The sequence below is a fragment of the Perca fluviatilis genome, chromosome 12, assembly GCF_010015445.1.
Source record: "Perca fluviatilis chromosome 12, GENO_Pfluv_1.0, whole genome shotgun sequence".
Lineage (NCBI taxonomy): Eukaryota > Metazoa > Chordata > Actinopteri > Perciformes > Percidae > Perca > Perca fluviatilis.
This window is the reverse complement of record NC_053123.1, coordinates 14,152,979-14,173,879: the sequence shown is the minus strand read 5'-3', so window position 1 is coordinate 14,173,879 and position 20,901 is coordinate 14,152,979. Positions and strand designations below refer to the sequence as shown.

Sequence of the window (20,901 nt, the reverse complement as noted above, 5' to 3'; positions counted from 1 at the left end):
TTTGACTGACAAAATGGCAGTGGCCGGAAACAACAACAGCTACAGTGAGTTGTTCAAAACCTTTCTTTTTAGTTAACTCTGGGTACACAAACAATGTTGTCAACGTTTTTGTTAAGGTGCAGAGCCCCTGGTGATACTTTGAGCAAAGTTTCATGTTGTGTCGAGCCTTCTTAGTGTTTTAAAAATAGCAATTTTGATGCTATCACAGTAGTGCCCCTAGCACTCCCATTCAAAAGGCCATTTTAACGAGTACCGATCAATCTTAAAAGTGGCGCTTCCGTCCTAATTATGCTTTTAAACGAAAGTTTGACTCGGGTACACTCACAAAAAGACCCTAGGTTGCATTTTGGCGAGAGTTACGCTTTTAGGAAAATGAAAGTTTTTTTTTTTTTTGGGAGAGAATATAAAGGAATTCTGTAAGGAGAAAAATTGTTAATAATCAATGTTTTTCTTCGTATTGGAGGCCAGACATTGCTTTTTGGGGGACAGTCAACCACTGGAGCAATGCATGTTCTTTCTCTTGCTGAGGGCCAAACCACCACTTCATTAAAAAATCCCAAATGTCAACTGCAGCTTGTGGTTCAGGTGAGGATGTGTTGTGCTGTAATGAAATACCCACCATGTTAAAGAATGGCGGAGGACAGTCTGTGCTAAAGAAATGATTGTCGTATGAAATAATAAAGCACTTTGAAATAAGTAAGCAGATGGCTGTCAACCAAGTTATTAGTAATTCACTGTTTAAGTGTTAAGTGCGAAGTAAAAGGTGATCTATTGTTTCCTACAATAATAATTTCTTGTGTGCTTTGGGTCTGACATCTGGAAAATGAACTGTTGACCTAATGTCATGGTTTTGATCCCTCAGTGAAACTAATGGCACATGAACCTGCTGGAATCACCTACCAACAGTGGCCATAACGGGATACAAATGACATGAAAGGTTTAAATTAGTAAGTCGTTAGAAGAAGTCTTGACATTCTCCTGCATTCCAGCAGTGTAAGATTTATTGAATGCTGGATGCACTAATTGTTATAGCACATAAACTCACTTGTTATATTCTCCTCAGGACAGATTGCTGAGACTGCTTTGTGGCTCTAGTTACGAGTCAGGTTCTACTGCCTGTGACACTTCTTCTGCAGCTCCTGTTAGCTGTCTGGAGGTGTCAAAAGCATTTGGAAACTACTGCATCCACACCTATGTACAGACACACTTTACCCACTCAGATTAACACCAAAACACACCTCATAGAGGCGCTGGAGTCTGACAAGCATTCAGCCAGTACTCCTTGTCAATAAAAATATAACGTGAAAAATATGACTATATAGAAGTATATACAATTTCATTTCTATATTAGCAAGAAAATCATTAATTTCCTTATAGTGAGTAATATACCAACACATAAGAATAGTGTATGGTCATTAAGTTAAAAATCACCCCGTGGATTGTCACTGTCATTTTTAAGCATGTAAGAATCATGTGGCTTTTGTCTAAGCTACAAGTGGCGCAGCCTGTCCTCTGGGTTTCAGGTTACAGCGCAGGGAGCAGTTCCATATCTTTTTCAGCCCAGTGAGAATCCACAGCAAGGTTGTGCAATCGCCACGGTGACAAGTCCTATTCCTGTTTTTCCTGCCAGGTAGTGGTGGATGTTTGGACTGGCCCTTAAAACTTCACACACACCAGCAAAGACACGCACACACACACACACACACACACACACACACACACACAAACACGCAACAACCTACACTGACACACACCCAGTTTGTTTCTGTTACACACCCATATTTTAGAAGTTAGTGTGGCTAGTTGAAGCAGTGCAGCAATATGGTATCACATGCTGTAGCTTTGTTAAGTTTCGCTGCTTGTGTTTGATCATGTAATGTGAGAAACTGGGAAATTATTAAAGCAGTTCCGTTACAGATTGGTGTAATGTCAGTGTTGAAACATTGGAGGTGAAACAGGGGAGAGAGTGGTGCTACTGAGCTTGAGAATCTGTGGGGAATACTGAAAACTGGCATGGGTGGTTTTCTTACTATGATCTACCCACTTTAATGATTTACAGTAAGATGTTCAGTGGAAGGGCTGATATATTGTTAGCGATGGAATATCCTCAAAATCTTTTCAATTCATGCAAATTAACAGATGAGATCCCACAAAGTTGCTAAGCAAATTACATCTATGTTTGCAGGTTTGCAGGTTAGCTGGAACTCAAGCTATGTTTGAGGCCAAGCTTATGACACCCTGTGCAAAGGCCTCCAAAGTGTAATGTCGGGCTGGTTTGCGGTCAGGGCGCTTAAAAGAGCGAGGTCGCAATGGGGAGGAAGTAGGACTGTGGGGGAACTTCCACTTTCCTTTCCTTTGCTTACCCGCGTTATGCAGCCATGTCTAGTGGGGAGGAACTGTGGGGTGAACAACACGCACAAAGAGATAGACAAAGCAGGGAGAGGCATTTAAGACTAAAACAATGGTTTGCCTCTGCATCTGACCATAGAAATAGGAAGTCAGGAGAAGAGCAAAACAGTTAAAGAGAGAGCAAAGGCAGCAAGGGCAAGTGGGGAAAGTAACCAAGAAGGGACATCAGCACACACATCAGATACTTCATGGTAAGTCAGGCTGAGAGAGTGGGAAAGAGACAGAGAGCAACAATAATTGAGAAACTGAGAGAGACAGAGATAGAGGGATGAATGCATCTGACACAGGAAGATAGAGAACGTGACAGAAAGAGAGAAAGTGGGGTTTTGTAGGGCAGAGCACACCTGCTGATCAGCTTGAACTGTGAAAATATACTGGGAAGCAAGATACAGTTTGAGGGTTGTCATGAAGCAAACAGCCACAGGCTTATTGTAGGAACCTGACATTGGGATGTGGGGATACAGGCACTGGTGGTTTGACATAAGTGGATACACAGCTGCAGTGTGCTGAACTGAAAACAGGAAATAAATGTGAAGACAAAACCTGTTTTTTTTTCACATAGACAAATAAAGAGAAGGAAGTTTCATAAATTTCGCACAATAAGCCCAATCTGAGTGTCAGAGGTTGACTGAGAAGCATGTATGATCAGTGTCATTTCCAAAAATAGATCAACTTAGACTGTAAACATTTTTTTCAGCATTTTCAGTGTGACTGTGACAAAGCTGCTATACCTCTGCAGAGTATGTTATCAGTTTTTCGGGGGTGGGACCTAAAAGGGTTTGACTGAAGGAGTCATGTTTAAAATGATCACAAGTGATTTAAAGGGCAGCCACACATACTGTAAACCAAAGTGCAAAAGTAAATGTCAGTCCTTTATGTTATCCCATTTGCATCACATTCAGTGCTGAATGTGGGCTGGGGAGACACTGCGTGTTGGGCCCTACCTGTCATTTTCTGCACTTTATCAGTCAACATCACATCAAACTGCATTCACTCTACCACCATAACACCTTCAGTTGTCTACATAGTACATTACCTTTTGTGATGACAGAACCGTAACACTCAAACTGAAATGCATTTTTGATTCATGGCTTTTTTTGTACTTGTACTACTGTAGTTTTACCATCTGTACGTTGTCAACACAGTGGGTCACACTCACAGTTGTTTCTGTACAATGATGCTGACAAGTTGTCGTCCATTAGAAAGGTTTTGCATTACTGTCCTTCTCAGAAGAGGCCAGTACTGTTACTCAAACTGAAGTGTTGTCACTGCTGGTAACCCTGCAATCATGATGTAAATACATTTCTCAAATGAAAGGCGGGACTATTAAAAAAAACCTTAAATTCTGTGCTAAAAGATATAAATTATATGATGTTTGTAAAGCTGTTAATTTATCAAAAGTATATATAAACACCATGTCATGGTAAAACTAGCTACTTAGAGAATAGTTGTAGTAGTTTGCAAAATAACAGTAATCAAATAACTTAGCAGTAATTAAAGAAGTTCTTGCTGTTGATTAATTGTTATTTATTTCGTGGAGAAACTGCTTCCTAGACTCTGCCAGTCTGTTATTCACACATTCAGCTTACTCAGCTTGCAACTCAGGGAAAACGGAGAAATAAAGTCAAGAATATAGCAGTTGGTGCAAGTACTTTTGGCACACATCTCACCTTTTTTTTCAAATGTCAGCACGTTTCTTGTGGTTGCAGGCGCTTAGGTCAAGAGAGCAGTGGAGAAGACTTAGATGGAAAGACTGACACACTTCTAACCAGTTGTGAGGCCTTACCTGGCTGGGCCGCTTTCACAAACATTGTCCATGATGTCTGAGTGATTAGAAAACCACCAGAGGACCCAATTTAAAAGGTAATTGTGCAGAGGTGCTGTCTCTTCCTGCTTGTCATTTCTCTGTAGCATTAACTGCAATATTCTTTATTCTTTATACAAATAAATGTACCTTCTACATTCCTTTCACCATTATTGTATTAATCAATTTATCAATTGTCATCCTTCAGTGAGGTGAACCAATGTCAGTGCACCTTCAATGCATGCATTGCTCTCATTATCACCCATTTTCTGAGACCGGAATAAAACGACAGCGACAGTGCAAGGGCTGAGAGAAACTGGACCGTACCAGAACAAAAGGAACAGCAATTTATATTATATGTATATATACATCTCTATTCTCAAGTTACATTTTTTTCTCTTTAATCATGGTAATCATTGTGACATAACATTTATCAATCATTATGTCAAGTCACCAACATGAACTATGTTTTATCTCTACACCGGCTTCATGAGATTCATGTGTTGTATTTCCCCAGTGTGGCTATGAAAATATGCTGAAACCAATTTATGATTGTCATATATTGCTATCTTGCTGGGCAAACTGGTTTACAAATCAGGCCAATGCTCATTTGTTTTTATTACAGAATGTTGTGTTCCTGTTTATGTAAATTTAAACTCAGCACAAAATTGTGACAGCGCTGAGTTGTTCTCAAAGTTATGTTGGGACTTTGAAATAGGTTCCATTGGGAAAGTCACAATCCAAAACAAGACAAAATAGCCTAAATGTGAATGGAGTTCACATCCAGGCACCTTGATCAATCTTTTCTGCTGTTTGTTTCTTTGAAAGGAGAGCTTGGACTGTTACATTTCATGCTGAGTGATTTTACAAGAACATACTGTAAGATACTGCAAGGCCTGTTTATTTATGGAACTATTACACTTGAGCAGCCATGTATCCATCCACTGTACATTGAGTTTAAGCTCCTCCTAAATGCTTTGGTTTCTGTAGAAACAGGAAAAGGAAACCCTATTAGTTCAAGCCGTGAGTTTTTATTAAGGCTGCTGTACATTTGTAATTTAAATTACCCTTGGATTTGTCTTTTTAGCTCAATTTAAATCTCACTTTTAAGATTTGTGTTACTACAGTGAGAAAGAAAACTTTGACTTTACATATACTGTCTTTATGAATGATTTTTTTTTCCAGATCTTTCAGGATTTCTTATCTGGCTGTGTCTCAACTACAACTCTATTTGTATCTTGTTCTCCTTCAATCCACCCACCGATACAAGAAACACACTTTAAGAGACACGCACAAACACATTCATAACGTTATGGCAATTTTTTCTATTTCGTTTTTTCCCCTTTTTGCACTTATTCAACTTCAGGCCTTATCTCATACTGCCATCCAGTGGTGACTTGTTGCAATCAAACATGACAAGCCAAACTAATGCAGCATGCCATCTCTCTGGTTTTTGAATATAAACAAGATGATATTTAGCATTGTTGTTTGTGATATATTATGTTTACCAGTCTTTGTTTTAGTTCTTATAATTGGGGATCTTTTGTAGATATTCTTACCGAATTGCCCCCACTAACCTTTCTGAGTTGGCCAATGCTATTCTATTCTTTTCTATTATATGTTGTCTGTCTGTCTGTCTGTCTGTCTGTCTGTCTGTCTGTCTGTCTGTCTGTCTTCCACAACAGCTATAGAGACACCCCTCCCACATCCCCAGCAGTGATGATGCCACATCCCTCTCAATCCTGTAGATGGCAGCAGTGTACAGAAAACCCCCACCTCTCTCCGCTGATCACCTCCCATCCCCATCAACTTAATGGTGCAGTAGCAAAGCCCATTCCAGGCAGCCATTAATAACTTGAGAAAAGTCCTCTCTTTGCCTCATCCTCATGTCTCACTTGACACGGTCGGCCTCATTTGAACTTCTGACCGGCCAGTAATTTGCAATGTAAGCTATCCAATTTACAACACCTTCACAACAGCGCATGCTAACGATTATTCATCACTGCAGTGCAGGATTCAAAAAGAGAGAGAGAGTGTGTGTGTGTGTGTGTGTGTGTGTGTGTGTGTGTGTGTGTGTGTGTGTGTGTGTGTGTGTGTGTGTGTGTGTGTGTGTGTGTGTATGTGTGAGTGTGTAGAGTGTTGGTTGGTGTTGTTGCTGAAGATATGTTAACACTGTATAAAAGCTACTAGTTTATAAAGGAAGATAATTGTCAAAACAAGAATGTCGACATAACAGCGTTGCACAGAAGCACACTAAACTTTTATTCTTGCGATTATTCAACTTTAAACTTTCTAAAAGCAAAAGCAGCACATGTAAAAAAAAAAAAAAAAAGATAAAAACATGGTCTATACAGTCACACCGCTGCGTAAAGAGCACTGACTGCATCTGAGCTACAGAGACATTAGTGCTGCAGGCATTGGTATGACTGATAATAATGTTTAATGCCTGGTGTCACTTCAGTGAATCAACAAACATATGAACTCTTGCCCTGCAGTTTCTTTCACAGAAAAAAAAAGACACATGATGCATCACCCTCACCCTGAAACTGATCTGGGGGTTTTGGTATTTTGAGCAATTCCATCACAACCCACAGCAAAATTAGCCCGCTCCACTCAGCGGACAGCGAGCATTCGTCAGCAGACTCTGCAGTGAGATGCAACTCGATGGCAGTCAACGTTTCCCCTAATGGGAAACAATTACACACTCAGTGGCTTCTTCAGTGACTTCTGATGAGACTCATTCACTGAGGAAATGGCCACGTAATCATGTGTGTGTAATGCGCTAACGCTGCGTATTGCTCACTGAGTCAGGCTCGTGCAGAGCCAGTCAGAGTTTCAGTTGACTCTTTAGCCACCATATGAGTTTGATGAGAGGACAAATGTGAAGGAAAATAGCTGTAAGTGTACAACACGCACAGCCAGAGAAATCCCTCTATTGCAGTCACTTTAAATGTGTCCACACAAACAAGTCTCCCACACAGCCAAATCATTCCGGTTTCTTCCTCTTTCTCAGGAGAGTGACTTTGTGAATAGATTACCCTGGGAAAAAGCTACTTTTTGTGATTTATACCCAGCGGGACTACTGCACTGATGTAAACTCTCAAACACCGAAATTACTCTTTAAAGTAGGTTTTTGGGTTATTGTTTTTAGCTTTGGTGATAGATTCTGTCACAAAAAAACTGCTTCAGCCGTCTTAAACTAGAACTTACACTAATAGAAGCTATTGGTCTTAAGTTTGAGTCAGTCCTTCAGTAGTCTTCAGTAGTTTGAATGAATGAAGATTCTGAGGTGTTTGTATTTTAGCAGTTTATCATTGCTGTCAGTGCAAAGTCTAATCTTACAATTTAGAATTTTTCTAGCTGCTTTCTCGTATATAAAGGATACTGAATAGATTTTTTTAACACAGGCTGCAAAAAGCATTATTTTTCTATAATAAAAACTCCCTATAGAGGAATTGGGCATAAGATTACAGTGACAGTGGAGTGATAAGCCAAGCAAAATGCCTGTCGATGGTTATCTCAAAAGTCATCCAAAACCGATATTGACATGTATTTCACTGCATGAGCATTTCATGTCTGAACCTACGCAACAAGTCTAATGCCATGTAATCCTGAGGGCAATTAATCACATCATTGTGGCTGCTGATAACAAAGTTATCTATCATTAGCAGCAACAATTTCAGATAATTAAATTGACTGCGTGTAAAAACACTTTCCATCTTCATGCCACCATATCCACTGATCTGCATTTTGAATTTGTCTATGATGAACTAATCTTCTGTGAATCATAAAGCTTCTAGCTTCCTTATAACACTCCTTAGAATTCAGACTGGATCTCGCACATATTATGTTAGTTATGCATTTGAAGCTGATGCAAATAGTAAGCAACAGTGTCACTTTTCTTTCTGATTCAAGCCAACGACAAGTTCCAAAGTGGTGGTCTAAAGTATTTGGTGGTAAATTATTCAGAATCTGGTACATTCTTCTGCTTTTACTGAACCACCCATTACCCAGCCTTTTGTAATTTTGATAATTGGATGTTGGATTGGATGTTGCTCATTAAGTATATAAGACTAGCCACTATATATATATATATATGTATATATATATATATTCAATACTAGGATAAATATCAGACTAGCCAGGTTAAGAAAAGACAGTGTATCAAGAAAAAGAACAATATTTATATATATTTAGTGCATGCTTGCAGGCATTTTGATATTGATTTAGCATTCCCTCGCTGTGTAAAAAGACTGATATACTATGTAGTGTTGTGATAGTCTTTTAGCTCTTTAGTTACCTTCCAAGACTACTTCAGCATTATCTATTCAATAAACAATTTTGTTTTGACAATAACAAATGTCTCAAAGTTTTTGCAGCCCTGGCATCGAAGAAATGGAAGTATATATGAAAGAAGTATAAATCTTCTTTCTCCCTTATTGTTTTGGAAAGATAGGAGCACTCTGAGACATGAAAGAAGACCTGTGGTGCTATCTGCAATCAGACACTCTTTTGTATAGATGCGTTTGACTGAAGTGTTGCTTAGCTCAAAAAGAGGCAGTTTAGTACCGAGTGCTGGCTTTTATGTGTTTGCTGTTGAGACTTAATTTAATCTAAAATCCCACTCCTAACTTCCTATTTGAAGAACGTTGTACCATGTGCAGAAGCAGACAGAGGTCAGTGCACATATGAGTACATACGTTTCATTTTCACCAGAGTCATGAAACGCAATGTTTTTCTTTACTGCGACTGTATGAAATGTATTTAACATAACAGTCGAATAAAATCTCTGAAAAATTAAGAAACCGTGAACAAAAAGTCTAAAGACTAACTAGCACAGGACATGCATTTCAATCCTAAACTTCCTTCATCTCTGCAACATGTGGCTGGGACAGTTTATCATACTGAAGGTTTATCTAAGTGTGGGGGAGAAGTGCTGTGCTGCAGGGAGAGATTGCCTTTACTTGCTCGGCACCAACAGAGCAAAACAATGTGCCGCATGATAAAAAATTGCTTCATAACTCTCACAATGTGTGTCTGGCATCATTATGAGGCACAATAGCCTCTGGAGGGCCTGGGCTTTTATTGGCGTGCCTCTTGCAGCAGCAAAGTCTCATCCATTAAACAAATCAGGGGGTTATGTATTAGATTAGCTGTACAGCAGGCACCGGGGAACGCCGAGAAGAACACATGAAACCTTGTCTCATTCCCTCTCATAATCCCTTGGAATAAATTACCTAATTGACAGCATTAGGGTGATACTGTCAGAAGGTGCCTCTTAAAGCATAATGTATAATGAAAATACACAACGTTGCTAAATTGCATTTTTGGTATTAAAAATGATAAACGGCAGCCATTTGGGGCATATTTAGAGTGAGCCTCCCCTAGTCGCATGCTGCCAGATCTCATTTTTCCATATTTCTTAATAAATTTGTGGTGTCAGTGATATTAAAAGCCCATTTCTGCTGAGGAATATTTAATAAAGCTTCAGTGTGATAGGAAGCCAATGTCACACAGAGAGTCAGGAAACTAGTTGGTGGCAGCTTGGATCGCCCACCCCCCACTGTGTCACTCCGCTGGTTTTATGACCTATAAGGTGAGAAATGGACTGCCCCCCACTGGTGAAGGGTCAATACTGCAGCGGAGGTTCAAGAAGTGCCCCTCACAGTTCAGTGCACTATTCATTCTGCAACCAAGCTGAAAACAACACAGCCTTTTGACTTTCTTCAAAGTGAAAACTGTCTGCATCCCATTTTCTTAAAGTGTTGGGTGCACTTGACTCAGGGAAGTTCAGCTCACTGTTCCAGGATCAGAAAAAGCACCAGGCCAGGCAGTGGGTGTGTGTGTGTGGGGGTGAGCGAGCGGTATGCCTCCTTATTAGAATCAAACACAAGCCTTGAATGATTTCTGGGGAGAAGTGACCTGCCTATAGCTAAAGGAAGGGTGTTTATGGACTTGAGTAGATTATTGCTCAGGAATATACTTTGATGTAATGGAAAATCAAAAGGAAGGTAAACTGCCTCCTCCAGTCATAACAACTACTTTCAGAAGAGCAAAAATATCATACTTGTGTCCCCTAAAAGACCCCATACTTATTATTATACTTGCTTGTAGTGGATTTTACCTGTTATGGTGCTTACATATCAAATCTAATACCATAAGACTACTACTGTGTTTTAGCTTAAATAGGTGGCTTAATTATGCAAATATAAGGATAAAATTTTACACTTTTACCCAAGTAGAACTCTAAATATAAATATGAATCTGATGAAGAGAAACAAGAATATTGCACTCTGTGTGTATGTGTGTCTGTGTGTGTGTTTGTGTGTGTGTGTGTGTGTGAGAGAGAGAAAGAACTTGGGGTGGGGGGGACAGTAAGAGTGCATGATTTCCATTCCAGATGTTTGGACATATTGTTAACTCCAGGAGGCGGTTACCCTTCTCCTAAAGTGCGACAGTAGGCAGCAGCTGGTTCAGAAAGTTATAACCTTTTATTGCATTGTTTCCTATGCTCCCATTAGCTTAGTTATTTTTCTGTCATCGCAAAGTCACTGCTTTCAAACTATTACAAATAGCTCAGTGTGCACAATAATATCACTATCTAAACGTTCTTATTGACTTTGATTTGTGTCATTTACACTGAGTCACCCCTTGGGGAAATGATTACCCTGGGTATGGAGAGATATTGCCTTCAACAGTAATGTACTCTGATGACTAAGGAAAAATGGAAATCTTTGCTTAAGATGCACAATGAAAAAAGTCTCTGTTGAAATCTCTTTTTATTGCCTGATCATGTTGATTTATAAAATGAAGCAACTTTAGATAGGAGGAATACACATTTAGAGTCACAGGATTAACAGCAAACCGATTAATGATTAATTCACTATAAATGTGATAATAATATAATGGAATATATTTTAGACCTGGCCACCATTCTCACTAAACTCACAGTACAGTTCTGAAAGTTCAGTGCAGAGAGAGATGTATTAAATTCACAAAATCTCCAATATGAGACTTTATCAAATCTGGATCAAATCTTCAAAAGCGCATGGGAAAGCTACCTACAAGTGATATTCAGCTCTATTTCACCCATTACACCTATAAATCCTCCTCGCAGGCAGCATTCATCTCTGCTGTGCTCCGTGTGACAGGTGCAACGGAGCCGACGCACTAATTCATGGGGTTTTGGCATCTTGTCTCAACCAATGGCAGCGCGTATGGAGTTGTGGCTGGTGGGGTTTAGGGTGATTGCCGAGCACCTGTGCCAATCACAGAATCAGTAGGAGGAGTTCCAGGGACTTGGAGGTGTGTCTGAAGAATACGAGGCTACAGCTGCATACTGTATCCAAGTCGGGGAGAAATGGCATGAGTACTGCTTTGTACTGTTTAGACAAGCTTTACAGTGCGCGCGTTGGTAACTAACATTCGACTCTTTCTGCTTTCACCTCAGTCACTAATTAGGCCTGCAGGCACAGAGAGGCGAGGCGGAACACTCTCCGACAAACTGTAAACTTAGTCAAAAGCGACCAAAGTCCCCAAACTCACAGGCTGAAGAGGCTTCAAACGCAAACGATTCATCCTTTCTGGCTGTTTCAAGGAAGGATACGCTGCTGGACATGTGAATTTAAAGGAGATAATTGCCAAGCACAACAATGAAACCAACGACTGCCCTGTGTTGCTTCGGCTTTCTCCTGACTTGCCTCTTGTTCGGGTCGAGCTCTTCACAATCAGGTGAGTGGACGCCATCCGTTTGCTCCCCGGTGCGCAGTTTTCTGTGGAGCTGATCGGTGCGCACTGAGCGCAGTGGCATAACTATCCATGGAGCATACTTTTCCGTCACTGTTGTTCTTTTCATGCATGTAACAATTGTATTTGGGCTTGACATAAAAACATCCGCACCTCCTGCTGTCATCATTCAGCATCTTAATTTTGAAGAAACGTCTAAGTCACAGCCTTAATATTCACGTGAAAAGGGGCTGACGCACAGAGCACTGTGATGCTGAAACACAGGTGCTGGTTTGAGCAGATGGCAGGTTGTAGCAGGACATATCTGTTGCGATAAGATGAATGAATCCATGCCAGTGACTTGCTCTGTCTTCTTCGTGCACAGAGCGGCACTGTTGAATTTAGAGGGAAAGGAGAGCATTTATTGTCCATCGCACGTGTCCTTTAGACACAGTGTGAACAAACACGGAGGAGTAACAGCCTCGCTTTACAACAGGCTACTGTGCTCTTGTCTTCCTTCCTGTGGCTAGACAGACTGTCTAATGCACGACTGTGTTTCAAAAGTTCCTACTTGTCTCTGTTCTTTCTTCCTCTTCCGAGTAGTTTATCCCTAAATAACAATGATAGTAGGGTGCTGTAACCCCAGCATCATGTTTTTATTTGTATTGAAATCATACAAGCGTTGCTATTCCAAAGGCATTTGATCAACTACTTTTAAGTTGTAAGTCCTGCAGCCAGGGATTGGTTTGGAAATAGTCTACCGTTGTGTTTGGTAACGAGCTGTGTAACTCTCACCTGTGCAAAGGGTGATAACAATGGTGAACATTCATCCATATGCATTCTGTAATCAGGATAAAGCAAAGCGGATTACCGTGAAATTACATTATTTCTCATTTTATAGTGAGTCCCATCAGGGATCCTGTGGACCACATGCAGTTTGACAATCAGCGTTGTAGCGCATAGGAGTTTCACAGTGTGGCAGTACCGTTTGTACAGCGCAGCGGCGCTCTTTACGCACAGGGAAGTGTGTAAGTGTGTAAGTGTGTAAGTGTGTAAGTGTGTAAGTGTGTAAGTGTGTGTGTGCGATAGATAGATAGATAGATAGATAGATAGATAGATAGATAGATAGATGCTTATAGTCTATTCGCAGATTAGACAAAAGCAAAAGCCACCATTCTCCTCATCATGCATAGTCACCTTCAAACTAAATTGAAATGAGACTGTACCTGAGTAAGGGCTATCCATAATTAACACCCGTTCGCATCCTTTATCTATTTCCTTTCTCTGCTTTTAGTGATGGTCTTTACCGTGTGTGTGTGTGTGTGTGTGTGTGTGTGTGTGTGTGTGTGTGTGTGTGTGTGTGTGTAACTATTTTGAACACCTATGTGGAGTGGCTGTTTGTTGTGACTGATGACTGGGGAATTTGATTAAACCGTAAATAACGGACACACGTGAATGGAAATCGTATCCATTCATTGAGGAGTATTAAAAGCTTTAAAATCGTTGGATGTTATTGTTGAGGTGTTGAGCCACTTAAGACAATTGGATTTAGATAATTCGACTTATAACTATTCTGTGTCACATCATTTTTTTCTTTCTCTCTCTTTTATTTTTATGAGTGGAAAATTCTATCCCTTTGCGAATTGCATTACTGTTTAAACATCTTACAATAAGTGAAACTGTTTTCCAACAATGTCAGTCCTATTAGCACAGCTTGTATAAATGAAGAAAAAAAAACTCTGAATGAGACATTTGTTTTTTCAATGTAGGCCTGCAAATTAAATTGTATAACCAGTGAAAGCGCAGAGCTTAACGCAGGCCCACTGTGCCATAAGATCCGGGTCCAGTAGAGCCTTAAAGGGAAAAAAGGAGTGATTTAATTAAAAGGTTGGATGCGGTTTGGAGAGAGAGAGAGAGAGAGAGAGAGAGTAGAGAGGGATGCTGTGCTCTTGTCATTTTACGCACAGAACATTGCCACGTGTTACAATGATGAAAACATGGTCAAATTAATTATTCCTGAATCATATTGTTCCAAAAACAGGATGTATTGTTTGTTTCGGTTAAAGGAACGTTGGAGAAACGTTGAACCCTGTCTCGAGGTGACTTCCACTTTGTGCAAAGGAAATGGTGGTTTTGGATTTGTCGTAATTTTGGTCGGTTCCGAAAACATATTATTGTAATTTTTCACATAGCCTATTTGAGAAAGTTTCAATAACTATCTTATTGTCAAGAATGTTTTACAGTGCGTATCAAGCAAGGCGTATGCTATGGAACGATGCAAAAGCCGGTTTGTTTTATTTTCAACAAAAATAAACTCCTATTTCGTTTAGGATTACCTGTTTGTCAATATGCAATGTTTTTCTCGGAAACGGGAGAATCCACAATGAAGATGACAGTGGCTGTTGCCTTTCACACAGTCTGGCTGATCCCATCCCCTGGTGGAGCTCCAAAATCTTGTAAAATGTGGAAGTTAGAGGAACACAAAAGAACGTCCGAGACAAATGTAGGAAGAGCGGATTATACCAAATCGGTGTACACGCGGATTAAATTCTGTCTGTGAGAGGAAAGGCAGAGAAGGGCAAAGTGATGAAATGTGTGTGCGCTAGTGCGTGTGTGTACGCGTGTGCACCTGCGCGCGCGAACGAGTTGCCTGCATGTTTTGGAATCGCTTTTGTATGAAGCATGCTAAAGATTGCACTTGTGCCAGTGCTTTCTCATGAGGTTCTTTGATACTTGCTTTAATCTCCCTAAATGAGTCATTACAAAAGGTCATGCTCCATCCCTGTTTGTTTAAAATCTCTTATCTCCAAAATGGCACCTTTTCAGCAACTACTTTTTTTTTTTTTTTTTTTTTTCTTCTACACCACAACGAGTTTTTGTCTTTGCCAGCCCTCGTGAGAGTAGCCTACCATGTAATCCTTAAATCGAACACAAAACCACCTAAACTGGAGTAAATAGGTTTTCACATGACAGCAGTACATGTCTGTAAGATGCGAGTTTGTGACAGGGTCCCTGCACTGTGCCCTGCTCTTCATTTGACTGCAGCTATACACTGGAGCTGGAGGACAGAGGTGGGGAATGCATACAGCTGCCAATTCCGAAACACATGGCCACATTCCAAAACTCTATTTGTGTTGATGAATATTCATGTTTTTTTTATGAGCAGGAGTGCAGGCAAGTCATCTGTTCCGAATTCAACTGTGTGTGTGTGTGTGTGTGTGTGTGTGTGTGTGTGTGTGTGTGTGTGTGTGTGTGTGGAGTGGGTTTTCAATTACCATGTGGATAAACTACATCCTTAAATGACTCTGTTTTACAACTCTCAGCAGCAGTTTGATTGTTAAGGATTCTCCTCAAAAGGCCTTCTAAAAACCTAAATGGTACTACTACCTCCTTTGACATTAGACCATTGACCATTGTGTGGCTGATATGTGAGTATATCAAAATGTTCTAGGGGTCGGGTGAAGCACTGAGAGAGAGAGAGGCTCATCTCGGAAAAAGACTTGTGTTTTTGTACTCTCACCATGCTGCAGACCTGTACATCATCCTTTGTGTATAGAGAAGGAATGGTGTCACATTTAGCGGCCCACACGGCTCCGCTTGGTCACAAAAGCCCTCTTACAGTCATATCTTTGCCTGCTGTCGCCTGATAAAGGAGCTTTGACCCTCCACCGCCACCAGGCTTTCTATTAGAAGAATGGCAGTCTTTGATTAGGTGGTGATCCACTTCCATTTGTTGGAAAAAGGAATGTGTTCCTCTGTACTTTCATCTCCTCTGTCTCTGACAGAGATGAGGAGAAACTTAAGGCCATCGATCTACTATATGAACAAAAATCTGTTGTAACTAAGAACTGTCTTGCTTTCACAAGTAGTCAGGATGTGTTTTTTGATGTAGATGATCACATTATTCTTTCCAGCTTTCTTGTGAGTTTTTGTTGATCTGTCCATTCATTGTCCTGTTGTCCATACCTTGTCATGTGTTACTGACAGCCAAAAGAAAAGAAAAAATAGCCAAAAGACATTTGCTGCAGAAAAGAAATTCTAAGCATTTTTATTGTGTTTCCCTCTCCTGGGCATTTCACCCTGCAGCCAGATAACGAGTAAAAAACCTTCTGTTTGTGTAATCTAGACTGTAGTTTCATTGTGAGAGGAGTGGAAACCATTAAGTTTCCTATAAATCTCTCCACTTCTCAACAAACAAACTGCATTTGAACCGCTGGCATCAATAATACATGTGTAGCACCCACAATGCAGCCCAAGAACCCCTAATGAAAAATCCTTCTAATATTCCAACAGGGACTGAAAGTGTTGTCTGCAGTGGCCTACTCGATAGTGAATCTATGACCTTATTGTGTGTAATGGTGTTTTTTTGTTTTTTTTTATCTGCTGTAATATTTCTCTTTATACTCTTTAATTATCACCACAGGGACTTATGTCTTTTATTTGGATCATATTCTTACAAACTGTGTTAGATTACCACAGATTTGTTTGTTTAGGATGATGGAGGGAATTGTATTATTATTTCTTTCTGAAGACACAACTGCAGACATTGTTTTCCAGTTCTGACTTGTTGATGGGCTTATAACCAGTCAGACTGTCTGCAGCCAGCAGAAATGATTGGATCATATCCTGTGTGACCTTTACCAGCGCTGCACCGTCATTTATCACCTGCAGTTATAAATGCACCATGCATGTGCTTGTGTTTTGCCATGCATCACTGTCGGCTCAGCTAATAAATGTCCTTTTTGTGAAGGATGTCATAATTGGATTGGAGCATCCCACATCTGTGTACATGCTTGGTTTTGCCAGTTGTTTATCACGTGTGTATTCAAAATGCAAATTCTATGTTTGAAGCATGGTTTACAAGCAATTAGATTATGTTAGATTTGACAGGTTTTGTTGGAAAAGAGGAATGCTTTATAATGTTTTTTCACTCCCCCTGTTTATGGTTTCTGTATTTGCTTTCTGTAAATTCAGCGAGCTTTGAAATTGTGTGCGAGAGAATGAAAGGGAAGGGAACAAGTGAGAGACACGCAAAGAAAAATACTGATAGCCTCTGTGCAACACAAGTCCTTCGTTAACAAGGTAGTGCAATAAAAACTCATATACACAAACGGAAGCAAGGTCCTGCTTGATATCTTTGACCATATAGAGTACCACGGTGAGTTTAGACAGATTGGGGACTTAAGTTTCAGTAGTGGGGAAATCAATCCGCTGCGTTTTAATTAGGTTTGGCAAATGTGCGTTTAGGGCCACCAAGAGGTGCTTGCAGCATGAAAAACAATAAAATTCTCAGGGCTTCTGCTACCATTCAGAATTTTTGAGTGTGTTGAAATGGGATCGACACAAACAACAGACCAAGAAAAGAGGCTAAATGCTGCGGTGTCATGCACAGTGGAGACAACTGTCAGTCAAAAATCCCTGCTTAGACTTATTCTCTCTGTATCACCATTGCTGCACGGTTCAAGTCTGCTCTCGGGGTAAATAAGTTATTTGCACCAAAGGGAAAGTCTATTATTTATGGAAATGGTAAAAAATAGCAGGCTCTGTTTACTCAGCAAGCAAGTCAAACATTGACCTAAACCTTAATCTCAGTTCCACCCAACTTTACTCCCAAAGAGATGAAAACAAAGCTTAGCTAAACATGATGCTACAGTATTATACAGTTAAATAAAACACTGACAATATGAAAAATTGTTTTTTTGTAAGATATCAGACATTTTTTGCTGACAAACTGACAAAGATTTTATGTGAAATTTGCATAATATTGTTTAAAAGGAGTCTTTGAGAAAATCCCACACACTTACACAAATACTCATACTGCCTCTACCCTGGGCCATCACTCTGAAGCATTAGGCAAATGTGTGATATCCAGGCCCTTGAAAGCCCTCACTCCTATGTTCACTAGACAATGTAGATGTCGGGAGTCTGAACGCATCGTGTATGTCTGTCAGTTTGTGAGACTTTTGATCCCCTTTGTTGTTGCTGCTCCTCTTCTCACAATGAGCCCGTCTATCCTCCGCCTCCTCCTGGAGGGCTGCAGAAGGCTGTCACGCACTGACCTCTTTGACAACCACATCTTGAGGGTTAAAAATGTGGTGACAAAGGGTCTGGGAAACACGCGCACATACTGCATGTGTGTTGGTGTGTGTGTGTCTACTGTCTCTGTCAGTGTTTGTTTCTACGGCTGCATGGTTGGAGGGATAGAGGGTGACTGACAGACTAACCGAGCTCCAGAGACTCTCTCTCTCTCTCTGCTCCAGTGTCTGCTTGTTCCTCTTCCTCCACCCACTCTCTGCCTTCATCTGTGGCTTTGTAAGCCTCCACATAATGTGGGAGCATTAAAATGACAATGGAAATGATGGCTAATCTTTGTTAAGACACACTCATTACCGCCACGTTTCAGAATGAGAGTCCAATGATAAGAGTTGCTCTGCCATGTTTTTTCTCTCGCTCTGAAGCGACAGCCTGACATATTGGAGTGATGTGTTTTATTCTCACTTTTTTTGTGTAATTTTTTTCTATTCCCGCTCAAAGTTAATAATGGTGGTGAACATATGAAAGGATGATAATAGGCTGACAACTTGGGCATGAAAGACTAGCTCCACCTTCAAACGAGCTTTTCATGCAGTTCTGCATGTGGGTGTGCGTTTAAAGGGCTGGTTTCTCTCGACTCTCTCCCTCTCGGTCTCTTTCCTCTTTTAGTAATCCCCTTATAAAATATTCATAGCTAATCTGCATTTACAATGTAATTACAGACAGGCTTTTGAGTGATATCGGATATGGCCGGCGGAACGCACGCTTCACGCAAAATCTTGATTTGGTGATTTGTGTGCCTGAATAAATACAAAACAGGCTTAGGGTGTGTCATGTGGGGTTCAGGTTCAAAGTAATTGTTTAATAAGTTCGAACAAACCAAACTTTTTTTTAAACTAGTCAGTGCAGTTGTAGAAAGAGTTGCCATTTTTTCATGTCAAGAACCCACAATGTAAGGTTACATTTTAGTATTTATTTATAGGGGCCTTGCATCTGAAAGGAGGTACTTTGAATTGGTCACTGTCTATGTTGTTGCTATTATGATAGCGCCAGCAAAATGTAATGCGTCATCCCTTCGGTCTTTCGGTTTTGCCCCCATTGCTCAAACCCCTGTTCCCATCTTTTTGGCGCTGCTGGCCTCTGTTTAGTGCTAATGGTGCGGTGTGCCCTGTGTGCTATTCTTGCAGGTCGATTTTTCACTTGTGTTAGAGGAGAGGGGGGTGGCGTCCTTTTAAATGAAGCACTTGGCGTTTGTGACCTGTAATAAATGAGTTTGCAGTCAGTCATGGCAGCTGTAAGGAGACATCTGGGGGAGAGAGAGAGAGAACGAGAGAGAGAGAGAGAGAGAGAGAGAGAGAGATTCCGACTTTGCAGAAAAACAGTTTATCTATGCAAGGATGAAAAATGGCTGCACCAAACATACTAAAAAAAAATAATAATAATCCTATTGTGTAATGTTAGCAGTTTACTATAAAAATGTGACAGAGAATGCAGAAACAGAAAGGTTATACGATAGATAATCTTACTGTAATACAATCAGGATTAATATTAAACGACAATGTATCACCCAATACCAGAGCAGAAAAATGTAAAATTGAGTACAAGTGCAGTGTCGCACATAATAAGTCTCTGTCTGAATATTAGGCAAATTGTTATTTTTCATCAGGGATGAGGATAATCAGACGCTGCAGTAAAGAAAAGAATAACAGACAGAGACAAAGGAAATGAAAAGTAGAAAGCACATAAAAAGTGAAAATCGTGTTCACTTTTGATTTCCTATTTGTCACCAGGCCTTTAGTCACTCAATTCCCAACACACGTTGGACATTACATAATTGTAATAATCTTTTGTGTGTGCTTTTTGAGTATTTTTTAAGGCAGTGATCTAATTCATGCTTTAAAATCGTTTTACTGACATACCACCCTCTACAACATGACCACTGATGTTACTGTGTAAATACTAAAATGTCAGTTGATTTCACAAAACTTCTTTGGAAGTTATTATTGGAATATTGATTTTGTTCCCATACAGGGATCTGAGTCCTTGGTAGAATAATCATTGAGTTGTTAGTATTGATCAGCAGCTTTTTCTAAGCCGAATATTATGGTCATTAATGCCCCTACAACATTAGTCGAAGGTACTCTCATCCATAGCTACAGAATGAATCCTTTTATATGCTTGTTTATTCAGGTTTTTAACCAGATCAGTATCTGCTAGGATCAAAGTAATGACAGATATGGGAATCTTTATGCTTTTAGATTTAAAAGTAGCATCAACTACATTGTGCTTTTATATGAATAGATTTTTCATACATTTTCCGTCAACGTTAAAGGAAATGTTCGGTACTCCTCTTAGCCTAGAGTGGCTGTTGCTGGTGTGAAGCAGCAGTCACCTTGCAGCAGAGCAGAAATAGTGCAGCGCTCTTTCCCTGGATGTGAAGGTACATAAAGCACAGGATGAGAGGAGCAGGAAAGGCAATTGACCTTGGCTGCTTTTGGGGGCTGGCTATATAGTCATCCGGATAGATGCTACGGTTCTGCAGCTTGGCAGAGAGAGGGAGAGGAAGCAAAGGGAAAATGCTGAGTATGACAGTTATTGTTCACATTGTAGAAAAGAAAGCTTATTTCTCTTGAAATAGTGTATAATTGTAAAATGTGAGCCATTTTGCAAAAATGACTATCCCGGAAACATCTTCTCTTTGGTAACATCTCTACTAAATTTAATGAGACTGCCTTTAATATTTGTGTCAATATTTCATCAGACATACAGTATTAGAGAACTGTAATGGCCTGGTATACACCATGTGTGTGTGAAGGGATGGGTGGGCAGGATGGGAGTGTATATCACATGTGAGAGGAGCTGACTAAGTGCAACCCAGGTCCAAAGTCAACCCTGCCATTTCGTCCTGCTGTGCTAGACTGTTTACCTGA

The 20,901-nt window shown here is 40.2% G+C and overlaps 1 protein-coding gene across 1 annotated transcript in view; it reads left to right on the top strand.

Moving 5' to 3' along the window:
• The first annotated feature begins 11,151 nt into the window (after positions 1-11,151).
• LOC120570059 (receptor tyrosine-protein kinase erbB-4-like) overlaps positions 11,152-20,901 on the top strand; it is a 378,351-nt gene continuing 368,601 nt past the window's right edge. The window contains 1 exon segment of the mRNA XM_039818287.1: positions 11,152-11,944. Within this exon segment, the coding sequence (XP_039674221.1) occupies positions 11,866-11,944 (79 nt within the window). The 5' untranslated portion in view covers positions 11,152-11,865.